This window comes from Hydractinia symbiolongicarpus, chromosome 12 (genome assembly GCF_029227915.1).
Source record: "Hydractinia symbiolongicarpus strain clone_291-10 chromosome 12, HSymV2.1, whole genome shotgun sequence".
Classification (NCBI taxonomy): Eukaryota; Metazoa; Cnidaria; class Hydrozoa; order Anthoathecata; family Hydractiniidae; genus Hydractinia; species Hydractinia symbiolongicarpus.
Genome location: NC_079886.1, coordinates 7,597,565 through 7,614,080, shown reverse-complemented (window position 1 = coordinate 7,614,080; position 16,516 = coordinate 7,597,565). Strand labels below are relative to the sequence as shown.

General features: G+C 33.0%; 2 protein-coding genes across 6 annotated transcripts in view; one reads left to right on the top strand and one right to left on the bottom strand.

Moving 5' to 3' along the window:
* LOC130622049 (uncharacterized) overlaps positions 1-4,002 on the top strand; it is an 80,218-nt gene extending 76,216 nt beyond the window's left edge. The window contains exons 2-6 of the mRNA XM_057437445.1: positions 1,939-2,045; positions 2,571-2,611; positions 2,986-3,034; positions 3,348-3,428; positions 3,837-4,002. Of these exons, the coding sequence (XP_057293428.1) occupies positions 1,950-2,045; positions 2,571-2,611; positions 2,986-3,034; positions 3,348-3,428; positions 3,837-3,938 (369 nt within the window). The 5' untranslated portion in view covers positions 1,939-1,949 and the 3' untranslated portion in view covers positions 3,939-4,002. The remainder of the gene's footprint in view (positions 1-1,938; positions 2,046-2,570; positions 2,612-2,985; positions 3,035-3,347; positions 3,429-3,836) is intronic.
* Positions 4,003-7,417: 3,415 nt separating this feature from the next.
* Positions 7,418-16,507, bottom strand: LOC130622047 (low density lipoprotein receptor adapter protein 1-A-like). Of its 5 annotated transcripts, none has more exons than XM_057437441.1 (3): positions 16,158-16,507; positions 14,559-14,640; positions 7,418-8,478 (listed from the first exon to the last, which is right to left on the bottom strand). In XM_057437441.1, the coding sequence occupies exons 2-3, from the start codon at positions 14,608-14,610 to the stop codon at positions 7,544-7,546; spliced, it is 987 nt and encodes a 328-aa protein (XP_057293424.1). In that variant the 5' UTR covers positions 14,611-14,640; positions 16,158-16,507; the 3' UTR covers positions 7,418-7,543. The 5 variants fall into 5 exon arrangements, with proteins under 5 accessions (XP_057293424.1, XP_057293423.1, XP_057293426.1 ...); XM_057437440.1 differs by having other exon boundaries at positions 16,030-16,380; XM_057437443.1 differs by lacking the exons at positions 14,559-14,640; positions 16,158-16,507 and adding an exon at positions 11,853-12,005.
* Positions 16,508-16,516: the final 9 nt, after the last annotated feature.

Sequence of the window (16,516 nt, the reverse complement as noted above, 5' to 3'; positions counted from 1 at the left end):
TCTTTTAAAAAATTTTCTGTCAGTGTTCATTTTTAAAAATCTGTAAATTGTATTTGTTATACACTACACTTTTTTAACTAAACATCTAATAAGCATAGTGCAGATGGTAAATTTCTAGGCAACTTTGCTCAGCTTTGTTAACTATATAAATTTAAAAAGAAATTTTATTAAAGTAAATGACAATTATTTGTTTTAACCAGTTTATTACTTTATGACTCTTTTTATGATTAAGGTAAGAAATTGTAATTTCCCTCATTATCCTACACGTATTTGTCAAAAAATCTATTTTGGAATTTTTAGTGCTTTAATTGTTATGGTTCTGAAGCAACAACACAAAAGCAAACAACAACAATGACAGATAATGTTAGAAGTATATTTCTCTTGTTTCATGTCATAACTACACTTGAGTTTGGGGAAAGGGGGGGGATGTCAGGTTTGGTATCAGGGGGGCCCAAACCAGATGCGTGTGTTTCCATCCTTACCCTTAGTAAGACGTATCTCGTGGAAACGTCTGCGTATCTCGTGGAAACGCTAACTCAGCAACTCGCTTGGAAATTGCCTATATCTGAGCGACTCACTTGGAAATCGCCTACACCTCAGCAACTCGCTTGGAAATTGCCTACATCTGAGCGACTCACTTGGAAATCGCCTACACCTCAGCAACTCGCTTGGAAATTGCCTACCTCTCCGCGACTCACTTGGAAATCGCCTACACCTCAGCAACTCGCTTGGAAATTGCCTACATCTCCGCGACTCACTTGGAAATCGCCTACACCTCAGCAACTCGCTTGGAAATTGCCTACTACCTGCTATGGCGTATCTCGTGGAAACGCACCTCATTTGTTAGGGAAACAAACGCATCTTCATCCCATTTGGCTGACGAAGGAAGCCCGACATCCCCAATTTACCCCAAACTGGATTTTTTAAAGGAGACAATTTTGCAATCCATCATGTTATTAGCTAACTTTCAAAATCTGATAATACACAACTTTAAATTGACAAATAATAACTACAATTGCTGTCAATAATACAAAATCAATGAATAAGGATTGTACTTTAATTTAGAGTTATAGCAGTAATAGCACTATCAATTGTTAGTGGCAAGAATAAACTGAGGATAATTTGGCGGAATCGGGTGAGGATGCTAGGCTGAAGAGAAGATATTGTCTCAAGCTCACGTGCGTGTTCCCAATAAATTCGCTCTTCTCTACTACATCCGGAGCTATTCTTCTAGTAGTGTTCGCTCTTCTCCACTACATTCGGAGCTCTTCTCCTAATAGTGTTTTCTGGCTTAACTAATCTCTCAATCACATCCGGAGCTCCTCTCCTGTGATTTCATTTCCTCTATCATACCTCACAAGAACCTACTCTTTATGAGCTCTAGCTTCTTTTGCATTTCACACCTGTTATTAACCTCTTGGTGCACCACCTCTGACTGTCAGCGCCGCATCCCTCTGCTGTTATTTCCCCAGTCATCTGTCCTGCTCGCGTGGTGCACCGTCGTTCATCTCCTCGCACCTGTACTTAATTCACCATACTCTTCCAGGGGTACACGCACATCTCTACACTTTGTGGCTGCCCAGGGCAAGGCAATCTTAGGGGCCTGGATCTACAACAGTATTGGTTAGTTACCTTGAGGGCCCCTAGTGTTCATGCCTTGTGACCACCCTTTTCACTAGTCTACCATTCTAGATTTGAAATAACATTGAGTTTCTAAAGTATATCCTTCAATGATGCTAGTAGCCATCTTTGTTGACACTTGAATACTGAATGCAATCAAAGCCAAGCCTCTCAACAAGGTATAAGTACTTACTTCAGGTACCGCAATTAACATGTGGTGAACTGTTGGTCCACCACCATGAAATTATTGAAAAAAATATGTAGCAGGTTGAAAAAAAGTACATAACAACTGTATTCACCTATATAAATGCAATTATAGCTCCTAAAAAATGTCACTGCTTGCAACCTCTTATCGCTATGAGATTGAACACTGTAATGCTAAAGCATTACAAAAAGCACTGTCAAGACAACAGTCTAGAATTAAGGTGGGTTCAATCTGATCTTGCTTTTTCCTTTTTGGTCTTACAGGATGTTTAACCAAGCTTTTCTCTGAATCTACCCCTGCCCATTAGTTTTTTTCTTATTTTTTTGCACAAAGTAATTATCAATAAATGCTAGAAAGTGACAGTTATATTTCAAAATTTGGTGTTTCCAACACAAAATGTTGGAATATTGTGCCATGCATTTTAATTTATAGACATCCTGCATAATAAAATTTGGAAAATGAAAGAAAGTAACATTTTTAATGACAGTCTCACATCACGAAGAACACAAATATGCATGTTTTGCAAGAAATAATTAACTTTGTGACAAAAAAGTAAGAAATTTATTGAAGGCAAAGGAGATTCAATATCGCAGTTTAAATTGAAAACCTATTCCAGACCCCAGAATGCAAATGCACCTTCAATTTATTTTCAATATAAGGCCCCTGCTTTACCTTAGATTACCAACAAAAAATGCATTGGAATAGGACTCTTTTGAAATTCATTTATCTGCAATTTTTTTTTCAGGAAGATGAGCTTTATGCTATGAGAGAAAACACCGTTGATTCGTAAGTTTGTGTCACAAGAATGAAACTTTGAATGTTTGAGGATTCAGAATTAGAATTTGCAAGATTTTATTTTGCAAATCAATTAAGGAAAAGTTGAATTATGTAAAGGATATTATAAGGATTTTATATGTGGAGTATAAGTAATTGACAGTTAAATTAGGATAGTTTTTGGAGCATGACCCATCAAAGTTCAGGAATCGAAGAAAATAAAAGTATTTATTTTTAGGAATCAAATAAAAACCTTTTTTTGAGTTCAATTAAGAGAGCGATTTTTTATTTGCAAATACCGTCTCACATAAATTTCTGGCCAAGATAACTCTGGATGTATTCTATGTATTGTCTATTGTTAATAAAACTTAAGATTTTCTTTTTAGGGAACGCATGGCAAATGAAGTCAGCAAATGGTCAGAAAATCTAGAAGAGGTACCTTTTTTAAAAAAAATACATGGAATAGTACACCTAGAATATGTTTTATGTTATGTGCTTTTAGAACTGCATAGGCATAAACATTGTTGTTACATTTGCGGAAAAGTCTCATTGATGTCTGATTGGGAGCAATGTTTTTTTTAAAAAAAATTCTTTTGAGAAGGTTCTTTTGGATGCCAAGGGGGATTGTCTTGGTCGCCTATGTGGTGCACGCTTTGAACTTTTAAAATTGTATTTGCTTAATGGCTTGTCCATTTCTCATATTTCGACTAGGTTCTTATTATTGCGATTATGTTTTGGTTTTTTTAAGGCTAGTGATAGAAGAAGAACAAAAAGAGAGAAAAACGAAATTAAAGAAGAATTGAGACTTGGAAATAAATCTTCCGTTATGGTATTTGTTATGATTTTTGTACTGTATGGAAACGTAGGTGTTGAATGTACGTTGCACAAAGTGGTTTTGGAGTGAACAAATTCGTACCTCCAGATTATTTAATAAACACTAGATCCTTAGTACAACAAGACAATGTCAAAAAACCAGAACATGATGTAAATGTTATATATGTTATAAATAGGAACTCGCTGAATGTTTCCCTTAAAAGCAAATTGTATTTCCCACCAGTTTTTAGAAAGTTAGCTATGTTGAGAAATTCGACTTTCACATCTGCTATGCATCATCTTGAAAAAAGTTTGCTAAGCCTATGAACCGTGAATATCCCTCTCTCTCCGCTCTGTAGGAGGATTTTGTTAGGATTAAATTATTACAGTTTTTCCCTGTTGAAATTCTGACTCTAATTTTTAGGTACGAAGAGCACAGTTGGAGCAGTTGTTATTGAGCGAAAGAAAAATGTTTGCAGAAGAATTAGAGAAACTCGGTCTAGCTTTTCATCAAGACAGATTGTAAATTCGATTCTTAATTATGTAAATAGTTAAACTTATTTTTTAATATATAAAGAAGAAATGGGAAACATTGTCCTTCCTATGAAGTATAAAGTAAATGGAAAGAATTAACATTGGGAAATGCTTGGTTAGGTTGGGTAAATAAGACCAAGTATAGTTCCTCTACGTTTCGCACGCGCGAAGTTTTCAGACTTTGAGAAACACCGATTAGCTGATACCACTGGTGCAAAAAAATCTGTCCGCTAATTAGAGGTGCTCGATTTTTTTTTTTTTGAAAGTTTATATTTCAGGATTATTTTCGAGTGTATAAGTATTTTCAGTGTTTTTTTTTTGTGTTGTTAGATTGTTGCAGACAAAGAGATCGTGCGTGCAAATTTCTTCAGACGAATAAATAATGTTAAACATATTCTAAGAAATATATCAAAGACTTCTTCGATATTCCTTACTCTCCCTTGAACCTCGATGGAAAAGTGCAGTTGTCGGCGAAAAGATGAACCGTGAAAGAGGATGTGAACCTGAAATCCAGGTTCATTATCGTTTTTGTGACCCGAAAAAAACCCATAAACGTGTTGTAAAAAAGATAGAAAAAGAGCTAAATTCTACTATTTCTAAATTTTTGTTATGTCTCTGCAGAGAACGGCCGATATGGACCATAGTAAAGCCTGTCGTCAAGAAAAATGGTTGCTCAATATGTCAACAAATGTAAAACGAATTTCAAAAAGTATTGGAAATATATAATTCCTATAAAACATTAAATTAAATTATCCAGATTTAGCTCTAATATTATATCTGAACGTCTATTAACATCTTTACCTTAACTAGTCGAAAAATTTATTACAGTACTCAGTGCAGACTGTGTTTATATGTTGGCGCTAAAAATGCTCAATTTCTAATAAACTAAAGATGGTAACGTGATCAGAATTTTCATTGGTTGTCTGTAAACGCTTGAAGGTTGACTCGTCTCGATACAGACTCCCGGACAAAAAAAGAACACCTTTACAGTAACTGATCTCGTTATAATTTCTCGATATTTAAAAATCGCCAGCACACCTTGCTCCTTACTGAGCACAAGTATCCATTGCCCATGTATGGAGGGCAAGAAACATCATCACAATATTATGGTTTCCAAGGTCGTAAACATATGTCATGCAGCTTTTTGTGTCATGCACCTTTGGCGATCAAATTAATTTTCATTATGTTGTTATGTTGAGTTAGTTATTAGCTATAAGGAATCCTTGACAATACATTGTAAACATAAAGATTTTCTCTTTGTAGTATTATTAATGCACTTTATCAAGGATTGTGGATAAAATTGAGTATATAAGAACATTACAGCCGGAAGTTTTAAGTCAAAAAAATTCAATTAACTTCTGCTTGCTTGCAAAATTGTCAAAGAATTATTTGAATATGTACCAGCGTCAAAGTTATGTAATATTATGTAGCATCTTCAAAAAAAGGGTTTTCAGCAAACTTGCTGACGTCAGCATAACATGTTTTTAAATAGTGACAAAAAATTGACGAAAACTAGTTTATAACATTTTACAGATATTTTATACAGATTTTACAGAATTTTTACAGAGGCGTTTAATAGCGGAATTATGTAGAAAATTTTCTTAAATAAAAAAAAAGAAAATAAACCAGACTTCAATAACTTTACGCATTAGCGAATGAAAACAAAAGTCCACTTCGATCGTAAAGCACAACGTACTGCGCAGTCGTGCATCTAAGCAGTCCATTTGGAACAAAAATGCGCTCACAAACGCTCACAAAATGGCAGCAGTTTAAGCAAATTCATTGGTCGAAATCACAAAATTATGTCATTATACACTTCAGCGCTTACAGCGTTGTTAAAAATGATTTTGACTTTCAAAACGATCAGCGTGCAACAGCGCTCCAAAATACTTCGCAATTTTGAACACTTAAATGCATACGTCTTGAACCCACGTGCTAAAAGACTAAAGTGGACTTTCGCCATAAGGAAGACTGTTTATTGATATGAAGTTGTAAGACTGTTAATATTTATTTCACATTTTCGCGACGCTACGAAGGAAGAAAACAAGAAACGCTACAAACCTACAAAAAACCCAACCTCGTTCCTAGGGCTTTTTGTCTCTTTTTGACACTGGGCGGCGGTTATATTTGAAACGCCGTCCACACGTTAAAAAGTTTCAATATGCCCTGGGAACAAGGTTGAAAAAAGCACATATCGTGATGCTAAATGTCCACTGTTTTACACCTTGGAAACATAAAAGAATTAACATACACAAGAAAAACATATACTTAATAAAACACAAATTTTAGCACACATGACACACATACTTCACATCAACGAACAAGAAACTTGCACACACAAGTAAGCTATACACAAGAGACAAAAAACGTAGCACACAATAAACAAAGACGAACCAAATCTTCGTCGTGGTTCAGGTCTACTCGTGCTCAACGTGGAAACAGGGACAGTAAAAATTCCTTCTCCATTGTCTTCGTTCAAAAGATTTTATGAGACAATCGCTTCTTCCCTATTTAATTGACCAGCATTTTGATTCTCAAATGGATTCTTTTCAAGATTGCAATAACTTAGTTTAATCTTTGAGAAAAGCTGTGTCGGTTACGCAGGGTTGGTTTTAATGTGTTTGGTTAACGCCCCTTTCTCATAAAGCGTATTTCCAACATAAACGTTCATAACTTTCGTTTGTGTGTGTGTGTGTCATCCAACATGCTTCATACAATTCTATTTTTCATTTCCCTTAAAAATGACTATAGAAATGCTTTTTACCAGTTTTATTATCATGGTTCTGACGATGAAAACCAACGGCGAGGTAAAACACCAATGTTGGATTTCGTATTTAAATATCATAGAAGATCTCATTGCGTAAGATGAAAGCGTTTTAAAAAAATCCTTATTTTTTACTGAAATTGAATGTTTAGTTGTTTGAGTGTTTGAAATAAAGTACGAAAGCATTCGAATAACGCTATAGAATTGAGATGCTGGGTTGAACAAGAAGTTGACTGATCCAACACGAAAATGATATCACATGAAAAATATACCCGTGATTAATTTTTTGTCCATCCAACACCATTGTTTCTTTTTTCTCTATTTTCGCGTTTGTTTAAAATTGATCCAACATTTTATTCGCTATTTTTTCATGTTGGATAAAATGTTGGATATCCATGTTTAACAAGGTCCTCGACTGACACGTCGGTTACGGATTCAACAAAATTCCAAATGTAATGAATGTAACTTTGAAAACATATTTTTTATTGACAAATTCAACATTAAATACCTATAGGCAGTAAAAAAATTCATTTACAATTTAACATAAGAAATGATTGGTTACTAATAAAAAAAATAACTTTGGACGAAAAAAAAAATTATATATATTACATATAAATTTCCTTAGTTTAGGGCTTTCAAAAAGTTATTTGCCTGCAGGTTAACGATTTTTTTTTGCAAGTGAGCATGTGGATAGAACAAGGGTCGGGTGATTTAAATCTATCTTTTACAACAAGGGACAGAGCAGTATCAGAGTTGAAAACACAAACTGAAAAACAAAAAGTATATATACATAACTAAAATGAAACATCTTATTTTATTTACAAAGTTGACTGCTACGCCATTGATAACTCGATCCTTTCTCTTTCCTTTTCTGCCATCCATTCTCCAGAACCACAAGTACCACCTGAACACGAACCATCCTTGCTGCCCATTGACCTGCGTGTAGGATAGGTTATATTAGCATAAGTATGAATGTTCTGATTTGATCTAGCTTTTAGTTTAGTAAGTCCTTCCTGATGTTGTTTTTTATCCTCTTTTTCTTTGCGATGCATATCTGTGGAAATTCTTTTAAATAGTTGGGCCAAATACTTAGCCACATGTCTTGCATCATCCTTGGTTTTACATACTAAAACATGTAATTGTATATTTTCGGCGCGTGCACCAAATTGGTAATTAAACGAAAACACGCGTTGATGTTGTTTATCTACTCCACAGTATAAAATACGTCTTGGTTTGTACAAAATCTCGCTTTCTAAACTTTCTTCTTCTTCAGCGTCACGTCTCGGGACGCCATATTGCTTTATTGTTATTCCATCACGATTTAAAGTTAGTTGAGATTTTTCTAAAGATTTCAGGTAAGGTTTAGCGTGATGGTACATTTTATTTACAGTTTCAATTATCTCGTTTAACCCAGGTGATTTTAACTCAACATGGCCTAAATATTGCACTGAATAGTTTGTCTGAACAAGTTCTTCTTCAATATCACTGTTCGAACTACTAGGGTGTTGGTAATTCGCGTAAGTTTTCTTTGGTCGAGGCGACACCGACTTCGACGTTTCCGAAGTTGGGCTAGGATCATTATTGTTTTTTAAAGCAGAAGTCAAAGCGCGAACATCAAAACTCATCGCTCGAGAGAATTTTTTCTTTTTCGGCTTGGCATCAGGCGTTAACTCTCCACTTTTCGTGCCTTCCATATTCTTGTGAATTTCTACAATCTTTTCAGCCATCGTTGTATTTGTAGAATTTGATCTGAAAAGCTTGTGTTTATCTAAAAACAAATTTAAGAATGAGAATACCTGATAGCATTTGTTTATTTATATTTTTGTTTATTTTCTAATTTTTATATTTAAAAAAACCTTTCATAATTTCAATGTTACAAGGATTAAAGCATGGGGAAAAAAGGAATGAGGCAATGTTAGATAACAGAGACCGATTAAATTCAAGCATTTGAGTTTTTAAATTTTATGCTTCTGGCATTCAACTACGATCACCCTGGGCTTCTGTCTGCTTAAGTATGATAAGCTTTGAACACATCAAATCATAAAACTGTGATGTTTCAGCAGAGCTCAAAAGTGGAGATTTTATAAAACCTAGTCGCGAGGTTTTATATAAAACATATCTATTATTTAATAATTCTTGACGATATCAGCCTTTTACCCTCACTTCAATGGAGGATTGGAGTTAGCTAGTACCAATTATGTTTTTAGGGACGACGTATAACACATAAAACATGAAATCTATCTACTTCGTTTCGTGTTTAAGTTTTAATTTGTTTCTCTATCAACTTTTCGGAATGACGTATTTTAATGGTCGAAGCGGTGGTCGAACAGCTGTTATCTTATTAGCGTACACAAATTGACTTGTAATGCTTATTAAAATACCGCAAACTATTTTTCATTTGTATGATCTAAGCATTGAAAATAACTTTACATGTATTATGTTCTTGTTGAAATAAAATTACTAGGTGCCCATTCAATAAACAAACAAACAAACAAACAAACAACCAACAACAAAAACAAACAAACAACCAACAACAAAAACAAACAAACAAACAAACAACAACAAAAATAAACAAACAAACAAACAAAAACAATTGTTTAGTTGAGTGATGTTAAAGTTCCTTAAAACTACTCAAGATTTGCTGACTAAGCAACTTAAACATAATATCACTACTTTCAAGACAAAAAATGAGAAAGAAATAAGCTTAACAAAAATTTGGAAGAAATTTACAATAATGGGTAATAAACATATATACGATAAACAAACACTATACAATAAAATAAACAAATAAATAATGAAGATATAAAATGTATAGGGACTACTTATATAAACTTACTATGGATATCTGAGACACCACCAGACCTTAAAAAGCCCAAAAACTTCATTTTGCTGGCAAAATCTTGTAAGAAAAAAAATCCTTTCGTTGTAGCCTTAAAATCACAGTCAATAAAATCTCTAAAATATCGCAAGAAAAATCTAAGTTTTTGTGTTTATATTAAAGCAGTTTGTTTGTTATCATAGTTGTTTGTTTTAGAAAATGTTTACCAAACTCAGTTTACTGCTGGACAGAACAATAGTAAGCATCAGATATTACTAACATTATAGATATAAGCTAATAAAAAACGAAATGTAGAAACATCCAGTTCCTTAAGCCAATAAACAAACAAACAAACAAACAAACAAATACCGATAAACAAGCATGCAACAGCAACAAAGTTAGTCTACTCTACACTTTTTTTTATATCATCATAAAGTTTATATGAACATAGCATAAATTTAATAAAGCTCCTACTTTTTATTCGTCAAGGCTGAAAGAACAATACATATTAAAACATTTGTGACGCCAGCATATTGTAATAATTTTCCCATTTTGCAGCGCTCAAGCAACAAATCATTCTATATTCTCCACCGCAGACCGCAATGCTATTATGTTACCCATTAATTTTATGACATTTTTTTTTTGTGTTCCCATAGAAGGTCTATGTCTTCGCATGGTTTAAAAACAAAATATCGCCTTTCTCGCCACAAGTAAAAACAGAGTGTCTGTTTCAGCATCTTTGAGTAGATATTTTTGACATTTCCCCGATTATAGCTAATACCACTCTTCCCTATGCTCTTTTTGGTTATGAGCAGGTCTTGGGTGAGGAACGCCTATGATGTATTTGGGTATCAGATTTAACTATTCAGCCTTCGTTATAATACAAAACATATAATAATTACCCTACTTTTGCCTGAATTCCCCGATATGGCAGACACCATTTAAAAGCTGACATACGATATATTCAGAATCCAGTTTGAATAAAATTAACCCGATATCTTTACAGGAAACATGGATAAAAATTAACCCCTGAGAAGGAGAACGCTAATCATTATTTCGCAAAGCAAAAGGCAAAGATATGGAATTTATAAACACAGTTAAATACCCGCAAACAATGGTGTAATTATTTTAAATAAAGGTGGTTATTCTTTTTAATAAAGGTGGGATTACATGAAACATAGAATCGAAATGTATGTCCAGCCTTACGTACGAAAGAATCAAATTATTCGCACTGTTTAATAATGCTTGCATTTTTGTGTTTCTAGTACAATATAATTGAAATTTGCAAGCCTTTTTTGTTGTTGCTGATCCTGATGCAAGTTAAGTCAATTTTTACACAATGTGAAAGAAAAAAATTAACAAATTTGTCACCACGGTGATTTGAATAAATATACGTACATACGCAACAACATTTTTAATAAATTTCAATTTCAGGCCTGCAGTAATAGAATTAAAAAAAAATGAATACTGTCCAATTTTATTAGGAATGAGATGTAGTAGATTTGAAGTATCGATTGTTTTTAGAGTTCAGATTGAATGTCTCCACAAAAAATTTTAACTGCAGACCTCTTCCCTTCGGTACATTTCTCAACTATTTTTTGTAGAAAAAGGTCCTTACTAACATATCCAGGCTTTTTTGAAGATTTTGAGCCTTATTCCTAGGACCTTTGTTTTTATTAGAACGAGAAGATAAAAACATACAAAGAACCCTGGGATCGAAGTTGTGTAGTTTAGTTTCCGCGAGTTGCAATAAAAAAAAGGAATTGAGTAAATTGTTACGAATAAAAACGTATATTACAAAATTTCAAACTTGAGATGCTGTAAGTATATAGGATGCATACTTTTCTATTATAATAACAACAAAGAATAACAAGGCTTGCAATTGTTGCAAAATAAGAGAAAAAGTAAATATAATTTTACTTATTCTCTTTTTGTTGACGAACACAACTAACAGGAAGAAATATCTTTCAAGGCAAAATTATTTGCAATTATTTAGGTTATAGAAATTTATAATGCACCATAATTGACTTAGCTGCGTTTAAAATTTAAGAACAAAATAAGAACAGCTTCAAGCTGAACATGTGAAAAATAAGAACACCTTAGGTTGAAGCCCAATTTCCTGGCTTTTATAAAAAAACTGTATATCAAATATTTTTTCCCTTTTGCTTGTGTATATCTCACATGGAAATTATTATTGTCAAGAGAAACACAAGAAAACCGATTATCGAACATTAATAACAACTCATTGTCCTGGGAACGAAGATTGGAAAAACTATAGTGAATTTTTGTATCAATTTAAAAATAACAGAGAAAAAAGTACTTACTTATAAATTTAACAGCCTTCATTTTTATTTTTAAATAGTTTTCGCTGTTTTATCTGCCTCAACATTTGTTCATTCACGACAATATTTTTATTTGTCATAAACAAAACATCTTGAACATCCCGACCAAACATATAATCACTGAAGCAAACTTTTTAAATAAAAGAAAAGTAATTTATTTAAATAGTTCGTGAATCAGTGATGCGGTTAATTGGATAATAGAACATCAATTTCTTGTACGTCGCTTGCTAAATTTGTTTACGTAAATATGTCTGGAAATTCACGTAATATCTTGTAGTAAAAGAAATACAGGAAAACTCAATCCTACCAGACGTGTTTATTTATAATTAAACTATAACTCTCCTTCAAAAAGATGTTTAAAAAAAACCGGGGGGAAATTTAGGCTGATTTATTACATGTTCTTTAAGAACCTAGATTATAAGAACGTTGAGGATTTTGCCAAAATTAAGAACATATTAAGAACGCACTTAATTCTTGTACAAATTATGACAAATAGCTAAACATTGTCCCTTTTTACAATAAGATAAAATTCAACATAATCTATTTTTTTAAAAAAAATAATTTTCCTACTCTTTTCTAAAGAATAAGAACATTCAAAGCTAAAAATTGTCAAAAATAAGTCATCTTTAGCAACCTGATCCTCAGGGCTTGTTACACTTTTTTATATGTGGACGACCTGAACAAGTTGTTCAACAATAAAAAGCCTAACTAGTCCTGGGAAGGAGGTTGCAATCTTAGTTAAAATTTAGACGTTCTTAAAGAAAGCAAGTGCAGCCTTGCGTATCAAAAAAGGACGGGAAAAATAAGGATAAGAAATTAAATTTGTATAGTTTTTGTGGCATTGATAAATACCAAAAAGAATATAACATCTGTTTTATGCAGTGAACTTTGGGTTTTTTAAATTGTTTACAAGCAAAACAAAATGCGTGGATTTAAAAAAAATCTTTTAGACATTTAAAAACATTGTAAATAAGTCTATTCTGCAACATAAATAGCGAAGTCTCCGATTAAAAAACTATGATGTCATTTTACTGAAATAAAAATTTTTTTAAAGACGCACAAAAAAAAATAATTTCAAAAATAATTTCAATGGTGAAAGTAAAAGCGAAGAATGATCCTTTTTAACAAAAAAATTGAACCCTTTTCAGATCATCGAGTACTTTTTTCGATCACTTATTTATCTTTAAAAAGGAACAACACAAATAAATTTGCATAGCAGAAATCTTTTATTAATTTCCAGGTTCAACTCTCATGAATTGAGTTTTCACGACGCCTGTTTTTGCAAAAAAAAAACACATTAAAAATTGTTTAAACATTGGTCGACTTTGAATTAATGTTAGTCAAACTGTAGCGAAAGCTTGTCGAGTTAGAATGAAGGCTTATCGAATTAGAAAAAAGGATTATCGAGCTGAAATGTTAAGACTTATCGGGTTGGGATGTGGGATGTTAGGACTTATCGGGATCGGATAAGGAACTATCGGGTTGATATGAAGTCTTATCGAGTTGAAATCCAGGTTTATCGAGCGAGTTACTAAGTTGGAATAAAAAAGCTCCGCATTGGAAGGAAGTCTTATCGAGTTTGAAAGAAAAATTGCCGGCATGGGATAAAGATTTGTTACTTCAAAACGAAGAGGTATGGTTTGGATAAAGGCTTATCGAGTTCAAATAAAGGCTCATCGAGTTGGGAAAGAGGTGAGTTGTCGGTTTGTATGAAAAACCCTAAATCTGTTAATTACTTGTTTATAATAACAAAAAAAGATAAAAAATTAAGCCCCCGCTTAACAACTAACCGACTTAACGAACAACCTATAACTTTATTCTACAAGTCTTTAAATAATGGATGAGTTTAGATAAAGGTTTACGAAGCTAATGAATACCCATTTTTATTTTCAGAAAGAGTCGTTGCACAGGGGAAATTAATTCAAATGGAATTTTCATGCGGTATCCGTCTACAAAACGAATAAAGAAATGGCAATCCATTTTGAACATTGCAGCTCACGTATTTCAGCATATTTCAGCATTTAAAACTACCATAAAATCTCGCGTGGATTAAATTTCACGGTTTTCGCGGTTTTTTCAACGAATCAAAAATGTCGGTCGACCGCGAAAATAAATTCACGCAGAATTTTATCCACTTAAGGTATCAGTTAACTTATTACTTATTCACTGCTTCAGCGCACACCGTTATCACTGATCGCACAACCCTGTGAGACTTTCAACATACTATGATATAATGTCCACTAAACAAAAAATTTTTGCTACCACACCGCATAGGTAAATGCTAAAATTTTTTGCCGTCTCCTCTCATATCAAAAAGGCAAAAAAACCTGAGGACGAGGGTGGGTAAATACTACACTATATCATATTGAGCGTAGTTTGTAGTCAAGATAATTACGTCAAGCCTTCTAATAAGCACCCCATTCCAGTGCCCCCCTTCCCATCCCCTAATTTATGCCAAGCGCCTTATATTTATCACTAACTATGTTAAAGACGAAAATTTATTACTATTGTATGGGGATGGTGGGCGATAAAATCTTGCTAATCTTCTCAGAAGGGATTTCTAGAAGGGACTCTTGAACGGCTTGGTATACATTGAATGAAATAGTCACAAAAGTTAAAAAATTATATTTGGTCATTTTCCCTGTACCAGTTAAAGATAACAGCTTCGTAAGAACACTAAGTCCCTACCTCTTTTTCTTGACATCGTCTTGTTAAAGTAACTGCTGAAAAGTTTTATCATAACTTCTTCCCAAAGGATTTTACAATTTCACTGAAAATAGAATTTGAAAGAGTGTTACACATAACATATATAAGAAAAGGAAATGATTCTGTCTGAGTTGGATATTTTATGGATATAAATGTTATTATTTTCTAATATAGATTAGCCTTTTAATCTCTCACATTCTCATAACACTCCACTCTTGAATGTCACGCTTATTTTTCTTTCAATGTTAATCTTCAGTTTTAAAGCTCTGCGTAGGAGGGATTTTTCTCCCAAGTAATATTCACACACAAGATACAAGTAATATTCACACACAAGATACATTCTTTTCGCGCGAGTGTTGCTTATTTTTGACATATATAAACATGTATTTTATAAAAAAAATAACAAATACATGTGTTATGACGTCACTGAAGGTAACAAGAACGGGAAGTATTCTTCTATTTGGCAGTTCATCATGACAATTCGATTTGAAATTCATATCCTTTCTCTATTTTACCTTTTTCCTAACTTTTTACATTTTTCTTAACCAACAAGAAAAAAAAGAACTGATTCTTAAAATATTAAAGACTATTCGGACTATTCCTAGCTAAAACGGATGTCGGGTTCAAAAATATTTTTTTTTATGTGGAGAGAAAATAAAAAGGTAACATGGAATGTACCCCCGTCTTTCGCATCTCATCGGTTGTTAGCGGTCGTCATAAGAAAATAGAAGATAATATATTTCACGCGTTTTCGTGTATTGTTAACATGGTCAAGAATTCGGTTACCATTTTGAGCTCATAAAAACACACAAATTACGGATATTGTTCAACACTCTAGCTATAAATATATACACTGTAATACTTTTTTCAAGAAACATGGGTCTTGTGTGGATAAAATTTTGTTGATTTAGTAAAATTAGAATTGATTGTGGTGAAAAAAATTACAGTTTGCTTAAACTTATTCCAGGCAAATTGATTTCTTTAAGCAAGGTTGCCACAGACCCAAAAATCTCCAAAATTCTAAAATTTGGAATTTTCAAAATTTGCTAAAATTTTAAGAAGGAAGTTACTAATATTCAAGCCATTTCTTGTTTCCATGCCAGATATAAACTTGTTTATTTCGAATTAAAGTAATAACGTAAATATAATTTATAATATAAAATATAATCCTATTTCAAGATAAACATATGCTCCATTTGTTTTTACATAAAACGTAATAACAGAAAGTTACCATTTGAAAAAAAGATGATGGATTCAGGTGATCATAAACAATTTTAGGAGAGTTTAGAAGGAATCGATAGGGTCTCTATTTGTTGGGAGATTTTAGGAGGTGGCGACTCTGTTGAATAGCACGTCACAGCAGATAATTAAACTGTAATCAGTACAGATAGAAAAAATTGTAAATAATAAATTTAAAAATAAATAAATAGATCTTTGTTTTCAGTATACCTACCTTTTCAGTTCGTTTGCGTTGAATGCAAAGATACAACGAAATGAAAGTACCTACTACCATAACTTGTTTTTTCCAATATTAAATTTGAGAAGACAAAGAAAAACGATTACTTTAATAAAGTTAATTACCTTTCATCATTAAAGAATTCGGTCATCCGGATGTTCGGTTTAAAATGAGTGACAAACACTCGTGTTAATTCTTACATTGTTGCCACACTATTGCGGTACCATCATGGTTTCACACATTGTTTAAGGCATCTTCTCTGTAACCATTAGCAACAAAACACGTTCATATAACCTTGGCAAGGCTGACGGTGTTTTTCGAATAATCGAAAAAATGTTTAGAATGTTTTACTTTATAGCCTTAAGAAGTCCAACTTATAGCCTAAAAGTCCTAGACAGTATGTCTGCACTTGGGAGCAAAGGACTGCAAACGAAGTTGGCATTGCTATATACAGAAGAAAATCAGCATAAAATGTTCTTAGGTT

Coding starts and splice junctions, on each gene's coding strand:
- LOC130622047 (XM_057437441.1), bottom strand. CDS start 14,610: ATGATAAAACTTTTCAGCAGTTACTTTAACAAGACGATGTCAAGAAAA. Junction 8,479..14,558: donor GACGATGTCAAGAAAAAGAG/GTAGGGACTTAG, acceptor ATTTGTTTTTAG/ATAAACACAAGCTTTTCAGA.